Source organism: Zootoca vivipara, chromosome 2 (genome assembly GCF_963506605.1).
Source record: "Zootoca vivipara chromosome 2, rZooViv1.1, whole genome shotgun sequence".
Taxonomy (NCBI): domain Eukaryota; kingdom Metazoa; phylum Chordata; class Lepidosauria; order Squamata; family Lacertidae; genus Zootoca; species Zootoca vivipara.
Window position 1 is genome coordinate 49,797,674 of NC_083277.1, and position 14,385 is coordinate 49,812,058.

The window sequence follows — 14,385 nt, forward strand, 5'->3', positions numbered from 1 at the left end:
AAATGCTAAATCCAATCAACACACTCATGTTGAAAGGTCTTCTGATTCAGATGGTTAGAATTGCCCAATACCATACATTTAGCAGCTTGGCCTTATGCTTGTTCTCTGCCCATTGTGATGTGAGATTTCTACTGCGTATATCTGAGTAGAGACAAAACTGAAGGAAAGAAGAAGCAAAGGCTGCAAAGTATAAAACCAGCATCTAGTAGATTGAAGTTAAACAGAAAACTAGCACAACCACACCAACAACAAAAACAGTCTATCGGGAAAGGAAAACATTTCCTCTACAGACAAGAATGGCAACACTGAAAACAACACTGTTCAGTTGACAGAGGAAAATATAAGCTCATGTTACCTGATTTGTTTTCAGATACGTTGCTCAGGAGTAGGGTGGCCTTGGGCAAAAAAGGAAGACTGGAATCCTGCATCTTTCAAGGTTGTGTAGAAGAGAGAATTTCAGTAAAGGTAACCAATACTTTGGCCACCTCATGAGAAGAGAAGACTCCCTGGAAAAGACCCTGATGTTGGGAAAGATTGAGGGCATTAGGAGAAGGGGATGACAGAGGACGAGATGGTTGGACAGTGTTCTTGAAGCTATGAACATGAGTTTGACCAAACTGTGGGAGGCAGTGGAAGACAGGAGTGCCTGGCGTGCTATGGTCCATGGGGTCACGAAGAGTCGGACACGACTAAACGACTAAACAACAACAACAACCACACCTGCTGAAATTCTCTCTTCCATAGAACAGGACTGGGGTGGATAGGAATTCAGTTTTCTTTTTAATGCAAACCTCCTTAATTCACACTTCCCTAATAATGGAGCTTCTTGTCAAAATGTGCACTTCTCTGAATTTTCCACTGCAATTCTACAACCAAAGGAGTATACAAAAATGCACACATTATGGGGAAATGTGTATAAAACTGGATATACATTTCACTGCTCATGTGAGTATACAACTTGCATGGACAATTATTTGCCTGGCTGACCCTCAGAGTCGATCCTGAATTGCCTTAAGTGTGTCGCAGCCAGGGAAATAAGTTTAGCATGTTTTTCTGGACGACACGCCCCAAACTCGGAATTAAAAATTATCCTGCCCTGCAGTTTGATAGCGGAACAAATATTTTAAGCAGTATTGCCATCCTTTGAGCAGCAGACATGTTTGCCATGAGTTCACCGTATAAACCTGATCTGAACAAAATTCTTACTTTTGAAGGATGGATAGATGCCTGCACAATTGCAGGTAATATTGTCTTGCCTGGAGAGTTTACAAAAGGCACTCCCTCAAAAAGTTGCAGCTGTAAGATCTGCATGGCAGACATCTGAAGTACATGTTTGTTGTACACAGTTTGTATCAACCTCGGATCCAGCTGAAGAATGGTTTTCTGTTGTCCAATGCAAACCTCACCAATTTCAGAATGTGTTGTGAAAGAGGGTCATGAATTCATATTGAGGGGCAGTTCCTATGGCTGTGTTAAGAGTTGCTCCATGACTGCCCAGGATACAGAGAAACCATCCAGCTGCCATTCCATAACCCTTTTCTGAGCGTGAGATACATTGGATTCAGTGGAGCTTAGTTATGAGCAGGCATGTATCAGATTGCACTGCCAGACACTTTAGGGTTATTCTGGGAGGCAGCATCAATTTAGAAACTCAAGAAATCATGTTACACTAAATACTAGGCATCAGTGTAATATTTTTTTCAGTTGGAGTCCCCAGAAGAGTATCTGGTTGTATATGCAGGATTAGAGCCATGCTGAGGATGCAAGTTCTCAGTTCTGAAACTACTCAGCTGTAATCAGCAGTGTTAACCAGCAACCGCAGACTCTTCAGCAGTACTGTTCCTTTATCAATTGATAGGCACAGATGATGTGAAAGCAGTACAATTACATATATATTCATTGCTCACCTTCTTATATAAACTCTTTCATGAGCTGTTCTCCCAAAAGTAGTGGGGCAGAGTATACTTTGAGTTGTGGGAAAATGACATTGTTTAAAAGCATTGTTGTTATTGGTAAGTTCTATATATTTTTTTAAAAATATTGGCTGCGGCAATTGGGGACTGTGAGACTTTAGGCTATATATTTTCTCTTTATATGCATGCTACCCACACTTGGTTTAATTCTGTTCTTATTTTTATTATATTGAATGAATAATAACCTCTAGCTTTTATTAAAACTTATTTGTCTATAACAATGTTTGAGTGCCTTGTTCAAATGATTTAATTAAAATATTCAAAGCTATTCTTAGCAAACAGAGCCTCCAGTTCAATTTAAAGGAGAGAGAAGAAGAAAGAAAACTGCTTTTCAAACGTTGGAAGGACTAATCTCTGGCTCATTGCTAAGTGACTTTTAAAAATACTAATATAATGTAGCTCTTGCTATTATTAGAGATACAGAAAGCTCTAGTGCCCTAGAATGACTTGACTGAACCTTATAATAATCTGAAGAGGAAGAATATTTAGGGACGAGATTCAAGAAGTTCTTGTAACTACTAACCCTATGTTGAAACTAGCCCAAACTGAGATAGAGAACTATTGTTAGTTTAATAGAAATTTCTGTTTGTCTTGCAGCTCCTGTAGCTGAGGCAACTTGTCCATTATCTGAGCCTCATCATCCAACTACAAGATCACCAAACTGCAGGGTCTCATCTCCTTCATGTTGTGTTTCTCAAACACTGCGTGAGATAACAAACTGGAAAGGAAAACCCAGAAAACATAAGCTAAGCAAAGACTATATTGGCGTCCCCAGTAACTTCAAGTAAGTTAAAATCAAGTAGCTTATCATAAGTTGGATTCCTGCATGCATGCACATCACTTAACTGAACTGGGTGAACTGGAAAGCACTGCATTCAGGTTTTTCAGGTTGTAATGAATGAAAGAAAAATTGCTTTGGTGGCGGATTCTTTCACATGTACTAGTTGTGAATCTAGGCAGTATGGCTTCGAATACAACTGTTGGGAATCAGAAGTGAGGATTGAGCTTTTGGGCTTCCCATAAGGATCAGGCACTGGACACTGAGAACAGAATGCTGGACTAAACAAGCCTTTGGATTAATACAGCAGGGCGGTTCTTGCATTGCAGCCTATGAGTAAGAAACTTATCTGCACAATATTTGGAAGATGCTATCCCAAAGTTACTGGCTGGAAAGTTGAAGGAGATGTCCTTGTATAAAAGAGAAAGAAATTAAATCTGTTGGACTAGGACTTGGGAGACCGGAGTTTTAATTCCCACACAGCCATAAAGCTCATTGGGTGACCTCAGGCCAGTCACTGCACATCTTACCTCACAGGGTTGTTGTGGGGGATTAGATGAGGAAGGGGAGAACCAACTACACCACCTTGAGCTCCTTGCAGAAATAGGTGGGATAGAAGTGCAACAACAAACTACTACTACTACTAAAATTCAGCATCATGTTGTTGACTATTCAGACTATTCAGAAAAGTCTGATTTCTTTTCTAACAGAAGGGTTTCATTGCATGGTTGGTGCTTCAGGTCACCTAATGTGGATTCCAGGCAACTGTTGGCAGAGTCCACATTGTGCTAAAGGAGCAGCTTTGAGGCTGCAACTTTCTGCTATGCCTTTAACAGTTGCTTGATCTGCGGACATGAGCAGATACTGTAAAATTGAAGTCCTCCCCCCCCCCACCCCAATGAAGTTGGTGTTAAAGGCACAGGAGGCAGGTCTGACTAGTTCTTGTTCCGTGATCAACCCTGCCTTAGTGCCATATCACATCTTAACTTGGGTTGCTTCTCATGTAGAGGTAAAGGTAACTAACTGCATCAGCTGGTTCTCCACTAAGATGGGGAACTTAGTTGCTTATCTGTGGAACAGTGTTGCTTACCTGAATCATTAACAGCCTATAATGATCCTGTGACCAAATAAATCCAATTCAAAACCTGACTTCAGATAAACAATTGCTGCCGATGGAAGTTATGCTTTTGACAAACAATTTGCTTTTACTGGCAGAGATGCTCATTTTCCCTTTGATCATAGTCATAATGCTTCTTAGGATTCCTTTGTATTCAAATAATATATTGCCTATTTTTTATGCCCTTGGGTGTGTGTGCCAAACTGGGTCTTTGACCTGGGTAACAGAAAGCCTAGTTTCAGCCCTGAGTTTGTACTAAAGCAGGCATGTCCAACAGGTAGATCGTGATCTACTGGTAGATCACTGGATGCAGTGGCGTTCCTAGCCCAGCTGGTACCGGGTGCGGCGCCTGTGCGGCACCCTGTACGGAGTCTGCACGGGGCACCGCTCACGCACAACGGCCCATAACGGGCTGCCGCTCATGCAAGGTGGCCTGTAACAAGGTGCTGCTCATGCGGCAGCCTGCAAGGCCACCACGCGGCAGCGGCAGCCCATACGGACTGCGCATGTGTGGGCGGAGGCGAGGGGGCGGGCCAGGGAGGGGTGCGCCGAGTGTCACCCAGGGTGGCACCTGGGGCAGCCTGCCCCCATTACACCCCCTTTCTACGTCCCTGACTGGACGTCTGCGGTAGATCACTGGTAGATCATTGGCTCCCCCCTAAGAAGCTGAACAACTGTGGCTCCCCTAAAAAAAGCTCTTTAACTCCTCCCTGAAAAAACTCAACAACCCCCCCCAAATGGGTCTTCCTCCTTCCTAAAAAGCTCAACAACTTTGATCCAAACCCTCCAAAAGGGGGTAGATCACTGCCAGTTTTTAACTGTGAGTAGATCGCAGTCTCTTGGGAGTTGGCCACCCCTGTACTACAGTATTGTAATGAACATGCTTGCTTTGATATGCTTGCTTTGACAATCCAAGTCTTCAGTGATATCTGCTAAAAATGCTAATCTGTCTTTTAGACATCTCTGTCACATTGGATGGAGTCCCCGAACTGGTTTTGCTGTAAGTAATTGCTGTGGATTATTGCTTGCTCAACTATCAATGCTTCCTCTTTTTCTCTCCTTTTTAAAATGGTTGCTACAAAAAACTACCGGTAGCTTTCTCTCATGATCTGAGAGTGACATTCTAACTTGTTTGAGCCTTACCTTTATGCAGGCTTTTGACATGCTTTACAACTCAGTCCTAAGCGTTTCTATATGGGAAGTATTGGGGGTTCATGATTAAGAAACACGCTGCTCAGTTTTACAATTGTACCTTGTCTTGCAGACCAGCTTAGATCCTGAACTAAAGATGATCTTTGCTAAGGCTGGCATAACGCAGGACCACCTTAAGGACAGGAGAACATCAAAGAAGATTTTGGAAGTAATTGAGAAATGTGGGGGTATAGAAGCAGTATTGAAAGAGGCAAAGGCGAAAGGTATTGCACGTGAGCACCTGTGTAGGTAGTGAAAACATTTTTCTGTATTAATGTTATGAAAACATTTATCCAAGCTGTCAGATGTATTGGTACAGTCACTGGCTGCCTTGCCGCATACAAGCACAGTATGGAATGTGGTTGCACAAGTATGGCAGCCACCAGTTGGCTAGTGACTGTGCCGTGCTGTGCTGTGAGAAACTCAGGGCAGACAGCTTTCCCTGCTCCCTTGTACCATTAACAGTTCCTAAAGTTGTTTGTTTAAAGGCTTAATAGTCCCTGCCTTATATTCAGAAAGTGAACACCAGGGTGGGGTTGTTCTACAGAAAAGGCCCTAGCCACCACCTGTCTTGTCTTTCATCCTCTGCTTTTATTGGTGCTTGGTGGGGCTTGTTGTTTGTGCCATACCCATCCCAGGTAAGAAGACTATGCTTGCAACTGAGGGCTGGATCTGTTCATGCTTGCACTGATGATGGCACACCCTGAGTGAAGAGCACTCTACTCCAACCCTCTGTTTCTCCCTCCATCTCCAATCTGGCTAGTTCCATGGATTGGCAGGGTGGCTCCCTGGCTACTGTGGGAGCCTTGTTCCTCAGAGGCATGGTGGGGTCCGGCTTCCCCTTCCCTACTGGGATGTCCTGGGACCCCAGGATAGAACCCTCATCCATATCACTGATCAAACTGCCTCTGTCCCCCCATCTCTGGGTCCTCTTCCTCACCCTCTGACAGATCCTGCCATTCCCACCCCATCCCACCTGGGACTCAGCTACATTGGTAAAGAAAAAGCGATTTATATATGTTGTATATGCGATAGAACATTGTGCCACCAGATGGCGCTGTGGGGTCCCATTTTCCTCTACCTGTTTTCCCTGTTTAAATTTACAACACATTTAACTGAAACACTTCTTTGAGGTGTCTAGATCCAGCCCTGGTGACATGGGGTCCATGATACCACCATGCATGCTTTGGGGTGCTGAGGAATCAGATGAGAAAGCAGGTCCCAAACCATTCGGGGCTTTAGAAGAAACCAGCAACTAACGGGCAATTCCTGCAGATCGCACAGAACTGGTGCAATAGAACCAGCCTTTCAAGCTGTTCTAACTACCCTGACGAATTCATACGCAAGCACCCTTTTAGAATGCATAAAGTTGGCTTTAATTTTTGTGTGTGGATGTTTGCATTTTTACGTGCATAGCCCTGAATCCATATGTGGATTTGGAAACTGTAAAAATAAAGAAATCTGTGTTTGGGATGTACGGTAAGTAACAGTGGCTTCGTACATGCACATCAACAATCAGATACAATATTGCTCTTGTTGATTTTTATTTTTTTAAAGCTTGCTTTACTTGGGACTTTGCTTTCTTGCTTAACTTGGTGGGGCTTTGGAAGAAAACAGTTGTGTCGAAAACTTTAATTAAATGGGCTGAGGAACTGAATAGCTGCACAGTTACCTGTTTCACACCTGTCTTTCTGCAGGCTTATTGGAAAAAACCCTTGACCATCCTCTGCTTTATCCTGCAATGCCCACGGAGCTGGGTTCAACTTGCAGCCCAAACAATAAACAAGACTCCCATAGTCTAGGAGTGAAGGATGGCTTTAAGGATCTACCGGTACTAGCAGCACCTTCCTCCATATCAAAATCAGATGAATCGTCTCATAATGCTGATCTCCCTGCAGTTGTCATTTCTCCGGCACCTTGCACGTCTCCTTCCGAAAGGGCATCTCAACACAATTTGATCCAAAATTTGAAGGACGTGCAGCTGAAAAGGTCAAAGAGTGACAACCAACTAACTCCTTTCTCCCGTGACATTCTAATGAGTCGGATCAGAAAAGGGGCCCAACTGAAACCAGCAAGTATCTTTTATTTCAATACTGCACCGGTTTGGTTAGCTGATGATAGCTTAAGCGTTCCTGTTAATCTCCTCCCTGTCCCCCAAATTGGCTTTTAAAACTGCTCAAAATGCAAACTTTGTGCCTATGTCTTCAGCTAATTTTCTAGTGAACTTTTAAGTCTAAAAACCAAGCCAAAATGGTGAGCACATAATAAGCATTCGCTTAATAAACCAGTTTGCCATATCTCAGAGGTAATGCTTCTTATTTCTGTGCTCTGTTTGGAAGCTGGGGATTAGAAGATGGGAGACACTGAACTTTGGCCTGCCTAAGTGGGTGGTATCACTCTCCCCATTTTGTTTTGTTTAACTTAATGGCACCAGCAGGTGGGTAGAAAGATATTATGAGTAGTGAGATCTGATTGGGAACAAACCTTGTCTCATTTTGAGAGAAGGAGGGAAAATGCACAGCTTGTTCCACTGTACACAGGGCCTTGTTCCAAATGTACATGCGTACTGTTCAATGTAGGGGCTGCATTAGGCCAACAATACCACAGTGTTGGAGCTGTTGTTCTTAAATGTGAGATTCGGGTGCCACTGGAGAATTCAGTGTTTCCCATTGGATAAGTATAGCTGTTGCCACGATAAGTGAATACTGTATACTTATTAAGACTTTTGGACCAGGACTAGGACTGTGATACCATGAAATAGAATGGTACAAGATAAACTAGCAGTGGTACCACACCGATGTGATGTAGGCCACACTGCCATAGCTTCACCCATCTCCACAGCGGATTATGAAAGATGGCTGTGAATCAGCGTGCAGAATAATAATAATAATAATAATAATAATAATAATAATAATTTATTATTTATACCCCACTCATCTGGCTGGGTTTCCCTAGCCACTCTGGGCAGCTTCCAACAGAAGTATTAAAATACAATAATTTATTAAACATTAAAAGCTTCCCTAAACAGGGCTGCCTTCAGATGTCCTCTAAAAGTCTGGTAGTTGTTTTTCTCTTTGACATCTGGTGGGAGGGCATTCCACAGCGCGGGTGCCACTACCGAGAAGGCCCTCTGCCTGGTTCCCTGTAACTTGGCTTCTTGCAGCGAGGAAACCGCCAGAAGGCCCTTGGCACTGGACCTCAGTGTCCGGGCAGAACGATGGAGGTGGAGACGCTCCTTCAGGTATACTGGACCTGATTAGCAGAACAATGAGCATAGCTGCCAAGTTATCCTTTTTTTACAGGGATTTCCCCTTATGCTGAATAGGCTTCCTCGCGAGAAAAGGGAAAACTTGGCAGCTATGACAATGAGCTAGTTCTGTAGAAAAAGACCATAGAACAGATTCTGTAGAATAGACTTGGCTAAAGCTATAAACTTAAGAAAGAGACTAGTTAATGGCTTCAGCAAAGTCTGTGAAGCAGGAGGAGCCAGGCTCACCACATACTTCTGGAACAGGCATTCCCAAACTTTGGCCCTCCAGATGTTTTGGACTACAATTCCCATCTTCCCCGACCCCTGGTCCTGTTAGCTAGGGATCATGGGAGTTGTAGGCCAAAACATCTGGAGGGCCGCAATTTGCAGATGCCTGTTCTGGAAGCTGGCACCACTTGGGCCAAGTGACGAGGAGGTTCACAGGTGCAAGGTGAGAGCACAGGGCATTTCAGGATCCAATCAGAAGCCAAGATGGCTTCTGTAATTCCAGGATGTCCTGGTCAAATTCGGACAGTAGGGGGTATGGGTTGCCCAACTCTGCCATAGATGGCCTGAATTTCCTATGTTTGTAGCTGACATTGCTAACTAGCTCTTGTAAATGCATGCAAGCTGAAACAAGAAATCCTCAGGGTGCATATAGTAAGCTGTCTTCATTTGTCTTCAGGAAGTGAGGCAAGTGCAAGCCAGCTATATAATGTGAATTCTGCACTTGCACAAGCTCTGGTTACACAAGCAAAAGGACCTTAATAACTGGAGGCTTATTCTAATCTCTTATGTTAAAAATAAAATAAAAATCAGTCCTAAGTCCCAGTGACAGGCTAATTACCTCAGCTGCTTTCTTGAAGCCAAGAAGAAAGCAGATGGAGTTCATTCATCTTGCTGCATAAAACGCCTGGGGGGATGGCAGCTCTCATCTAAGAGACAAAGCTTTGTTTCCAATTAGCTAGTCTTCAGATGTTGGTACCTGACTAAAAATGGTTTGTTGTTTCTTAGAAGTCTTGGAACATTAGAACACTTTGCAAATTCAATAAATAAAAGCCCCTTTGGATGATTTGTCTAACAAATTATTTTTATTATGACTGAAACTTGTTTAGAGAGAGAAAATATGGCAATAACATTATGTAGCAATAAATATCCAAACCCTGCATTTCTCTAAATTTTACGATGTAACTTTTTTAAATATAAGGTGTCTAAAAGTCTCCAAACATTGACAGTCCTTGCTGTGTGGCTGGCCATCTTTTAAAAATTGGATTTAGTGGGACTGACTTAAATTGTGTGGATTTTTCCTTTTCCTTTCCTTTTGTATGATGTGATCAACTTCATCTTGTGGAAAGTAGAAAATAATTTTATGGATTGGTCCTTGCTTTCTGATTCAGAGAATGCTTTATGTGGGCCTGGTGGTTTTATATCATATGCCCTGCTAAAAATTGTTGTTTGGCAATTTAATTCATAGATAGACTACAATTTCCAGAGGGGTGTGTGTGAGGGAGAGGGAGGTCTCTTTACAATCTGCCCCAGACTATCATTCAGAATACATGCAAATTACCTGATACAATGAGTTCATGAACTGTTTGAAGGATTCCCATAGGCACCTGGATTACCAAAAAGAAGGAAATAAATCACCAGGAAAAAAAGAAAATGATTTGCATATTGATATTTCCTATGTGTTGATGCAATTTTTAGAGATAATGACTGTAATCTAAGTGGAAATGCATCTTACCACAGTGGGGAAGACTGGTCTGGGTGCCTACTTGTAGGTACTGTTGATGAGGACTTTCAATACCCCTTCTCATGCTTCTTTATCTTTAAACTGACTACTAGGGTTTGACATCCCTTGAAACAGAGAATTATCTTCTGGTGGTCCTTCTGTAAAGTAGGACACTTGGCCACCCTACTGGCCATAGAGAGAACATAATATTAGACTGCACAGGCCTTTAGTCTGATCTTCACTTATGTTACCTAATGTAGGCTAGGGTGCTAAGCTCGTCTCTTAAGAGGCTTTTCTTTTTATGTTTTGCCTGGCTGCTGATGAGGCTTTAATTCCACATTCTGGTTACATTTTAATTGTGTTTTTATGTCTATTGTTGTGTTTGTTGATGATTGCCTTGCGGGCAGAAAGATTGTTCATAACATGCTTTTAAGAATAAAAGTAAATATGTGGGCATTTACAGTCCACCTTTTTAAAGGAGGCAATGAACAATATAAATCACAGCAGCATAAAAATATAACGGCAAAGTGAAGAAGATTGAAGATTTAACTATAAAATGTAAACTGAAATAGAGCAGTCCAAATCCCCACTTGGCCAGGAAGTTTGGTGGGTGACTTTCAGCCTAACCTCCCTCACCAGGTTGTTTTGGGGATTAAATGGGGGAAAGAACCATGTCCACCACCTTAGGAGAAAATGGATGGGATAGAGATGTAATAAATAAACAAACTAGCCACTGATAGCCTTATCCATGAATTTGCCTAGATGTTTGTTTTGCTTCTTGGAGCAGACAGCATGCTACTTGATCCTGACCGAATAAAAACTCATAAAAAGAACCAGATGGCTGATTAGTTATGCTGATAGTTCTAAAGTAGATTTGACTTCTAAAATCTACATCACTGTTTCATTTTTTTAAACTTTGAAAACAGGTGGCTCAGAATCCAATGCCTCCCATTGATGACGACATAGTTGCTGCTCTTAAGGATGTTGTTCAGAAGAGACACAAGGCAATAAACCTTTCAGGTAGATCACTTGGAAACCCCCTCCCCTTCAACATGTAACTTAAAACTATATTGCTTTATTGTTCAATAATTTTCACTGGAACAAAGTACGGTAAGTCATCCCCCAAGAACTGGGTGAATATGCTTCTGAAAAGCCATTGCTTCCTTTCCCTTTTAAATGTTTAATATTCATTCATTATGTCAATTAGAAATGTGTGAAGATCATAGCTGCCAAGTTATCCCTTTTTTAAAGGGATTTTCCATTATGCTCAATAGGCTTCCTCGCGAGAAAAGGGAAAACTTGGCAGCTATGGTGAAGATAGGAAGGATCTTGAACTCGGTCTGATCCTAAAAAGCTATTGCTAGAAACAGCTGAAATATTGGGTAAAGTCTGGGATAAACATGGCACCATATTCACGTTCTATTTAATTTTCTAAGTCTAATGGTAGTGGGGGGGAAGAGTACCATGGTTATGACAGATTTAAAGCCATATGTGAGGAATCACAGACGCTGAAGCTGACATTTATGATGCAACAGCAATTAGCAAGCAGTGTCATATTTAGAAAGCTGGATCCGAACAAGAACCACAAACTCATCTCTCCCTGGTGTTTGTAAAATTTTTTAAAGGAATCATTTTACTTTTACCAGGCCTCTTCCAGATGTTTTTATGAGACCATGAGGGGCACGGGTGGCGCTGTGGTCTAAACCACTGAGCCTCTTGGGCTTGCCGATCGGAAGGTCGGTGGTTCAAATCCCTGTGACAGGGTGAGCTCCTGTTGCTTGGTCCCAGCTCCTGCCAACCTAGCAGTTCAAAAGCATGTCAAAGTGGAAGTAGATAAATTGGTACCACTCTGGCGGGAAGGTAAATAGTGTTTCCATGTGCTGCCCTGGTTTCGCCAGAAGCGGCTTAGTCATGCTGGCCACATGACCCGGAAAAACTGTCTACGGACAAACGCCGGCTCGCTATGCCAGTGAAGCGAGATGAGCACTGCAACCCCAAAGTCGTTCACGACTGGACTTAACTGTCAGGGGTCCTTTACCTTTACTTTTATGTAACTTTAGAGAACATTCATTGGGCTAGGGAAAGTTATCCATCTCTTCCTGCCTTTAACTATTGCTTCTAGATATAAAAGGTTAATATGTTTACTCAAACAAATAAGCAATATTATATTACAAAATCAGAGTCCTACACAACTACCTGACTTGTGTTTTTTTTAAATCTTGGATAATAAAAGTTAGTATCTGTACTAAAAAGAAACAAAAGAACCTTTTCTGTTTGATACTAGAAACTGTGAATGAAAGGTCACATTATACAGGGTAAGTCCTTTAAAAGAGACCCCATGGATACAGAGTACACATGTTCCATGGGGCCTCTTTTAAAAGACTCACCCTGTATAATTCTTTGCACACTCTCGGGACACTGATCTTGGTTACAGACTCATTAGGCAGGTAACTGGCATTGTATGTGGGTACATTGAACACACTTCTATCTTGTTTTTATTTATCTAAAAAATGTTATACCCTGTCCCCAACCCAAAAAAGGGAGTTTCCTAAAGATGGTTTCAAAAATATGGGTGACATCCAATGTTAGTAATACTTGTTTACTCATTTTTATGAGATGGAATGCTGACTAATGCTCCAGTTCCAATACAGTTGTACCTTGGTTCTCGAACGGAATTCGTTTGACTTCCGAAAACCAAGACGTGGCTTCCGATTGGCTGCAGGAGCGTCCTGCACTCAATCAGAAGTTGCAGAAATTGCATCGGACATTTGGATTCCAAAGAACGTTCGCACACCGGGACACTTACTTCCCGGTTTGCGGCATTCGGGAGCCAAAACGTTCGAGTCACAAGGTGTTCAAGAACCAAGGTACAACTGTATTTCACTCCCTTCTGTATGGTAAGATCACTCCCTTTAATAGGAAAGATGGTGAATGCTGTGGGAAATTGAGTCAAATCACTGAGAAACAAGAGAAATACAGTACTGGGTTCCCTGGGGGAACCTGAGGTTTGCAGAGGTACAAAACCAATACAATAATTTGTTCAGTGCTGTAATTTCTGCATTACTAATGTACAATGTCATGCTCATATTAGTCTCCTTTTAGTTGCAGCCTATCCATTCATGCAAAACTTGTTGTCTAACTTGCACCACAATCTTGGCTCAATGGGGCTTGCCTACTTTCCTGAGAGTTAGCCCCATTGAACCCCAAAGAGGGTTATGCTATTAATCACATTACAATGACTTTTAAATAACAATGCTATTAAATTGCAATGATCTCCAATATTTTTAATTAACCATAATTGTAACCAGTACATACTGGCTTCAATAGAATACACTACTATCCTCAACCTTTTCTTGCAGATACTGAAGAATCTGACTTGGAGAATTGCGATGAATGGAATGATTAAAATTACCATCCTTAAGGAGAAGAAATTAAACATGTTAACTACTACTTGACCTTTTAATATTTGATTGTTTAATAAAATATTTTCCAGGATACTTGGAGAATATGATATACTTTAGGCTATCTAAATACTGAAGATGTCTAATATGGCACTGACATGACTTGTCTTAGTATTGTTTTTTAACAATCAAGTGCAGGCTATAAGCTGTTGCTTGATTTTTCTTTCTTCCTTATTTCCTCCCAGTGCTGTGTTGTTGGTGAATATATTACAAATATAAACATTTTTTGCTTTTAACTTTTATTCCTGCTGATACTCCATTTAGTATCTGCTGCTAGAATACAGACAATACATGTCTAAAAATCAGTAATAAACTGTGTTTCCAGGCTCTAGTGAAAAATGGCTTCTCTTTTTGGTGTGGTCATAGAGAGAGTGTTCTTATCTGAAGGTTATAGAAACATGCATTCCTTTCACGCTCCTGCCTGCTCGCCTGCCCAACAAAAGGAAGTTGTGTCAGTAGCATGGAATATGCTTTGCCTCACTGTTCACCACAGGCTTAGCTGTATTTCCTCCACCCTCTGAAAGTTATAACCCTATTCTTGGGTTAAGTCCTCCTGCCACTCTCCCTGCAAGCTTTGGCTACTAATGTGCATTTGTCGCTTCACCCATCCTTCCATTTCATCATATGTATGCCCCCTTTTAAAAACCAAAGTTACCCACAAAGCTCCCTTACATTGCCACCTTGGTTTCTTTATGTGGTTCTCCTTTGTCTTGATTTCTGGAATGGTTTGGGATTGTGCCTTTAACAACTCACTTTTAAGAAACCCCTATCCATCCTTAAGTCATTTCTTCTTTATTTAAGAGCATTCATGACCTGCTTAATAATATCCAAGACAAATCTCTAAGCTACATAACACAAGTCACTATATACAAACCATATAAAACCA

General features: G+C 41.8%; 1 protein-coding gene across 1 annotated transcript; it reads left to right on the forward strand.

The window, feature by feature from the left end:
• Window positions 1–1,981: 1,981 nt before the first annotated feature.
• Window positions 1,982–13,444, forward strand: LOC118076579 (actin nucleation-promoting factor WASL-like). The gene is made up of 7 exons (XM_060270964.1): window positions 1,982–2,012; window positions 2,571–2,757; window positions 4,826–4,868; window positions 5,133–5,283; window positions 6,757–7,130; window positions 10,965–11,058; window positions 13,398–13,444. Exons 1-7 carry the CDS (start codon window positions 1,982–1,984, stop codon window positions 13,442–13,444), a joined length of 927 nt encoding a protein of 308 aa, XP_060126947.1.
• The last annotated feature ends 941 nt before the right edge of the window (window positions 13,445–14,385 follow it).

Coding starts and splice junctions, on each gene's coding strand:
- LOC118076579 (XM_060270964.1), top strand. CDS start 1,982: ATGACATTGTTTAAAAGCATTGTTGTTATTG. Junction 2,758..4,825: donor GGCGTCCCCAGTAACTTCAA/GTAAGTTAAAAT, acceptor TCTGTCTTTTAG/ACATCTCTGTCACATTGGAT. Junction 7,131..10,964: donor AAGGGGCCCAACTGAAACCA/GCAAGTATCTTT, acceptor CTTTGAAAACAG/GTGGCTCAGAATCCAATGCC.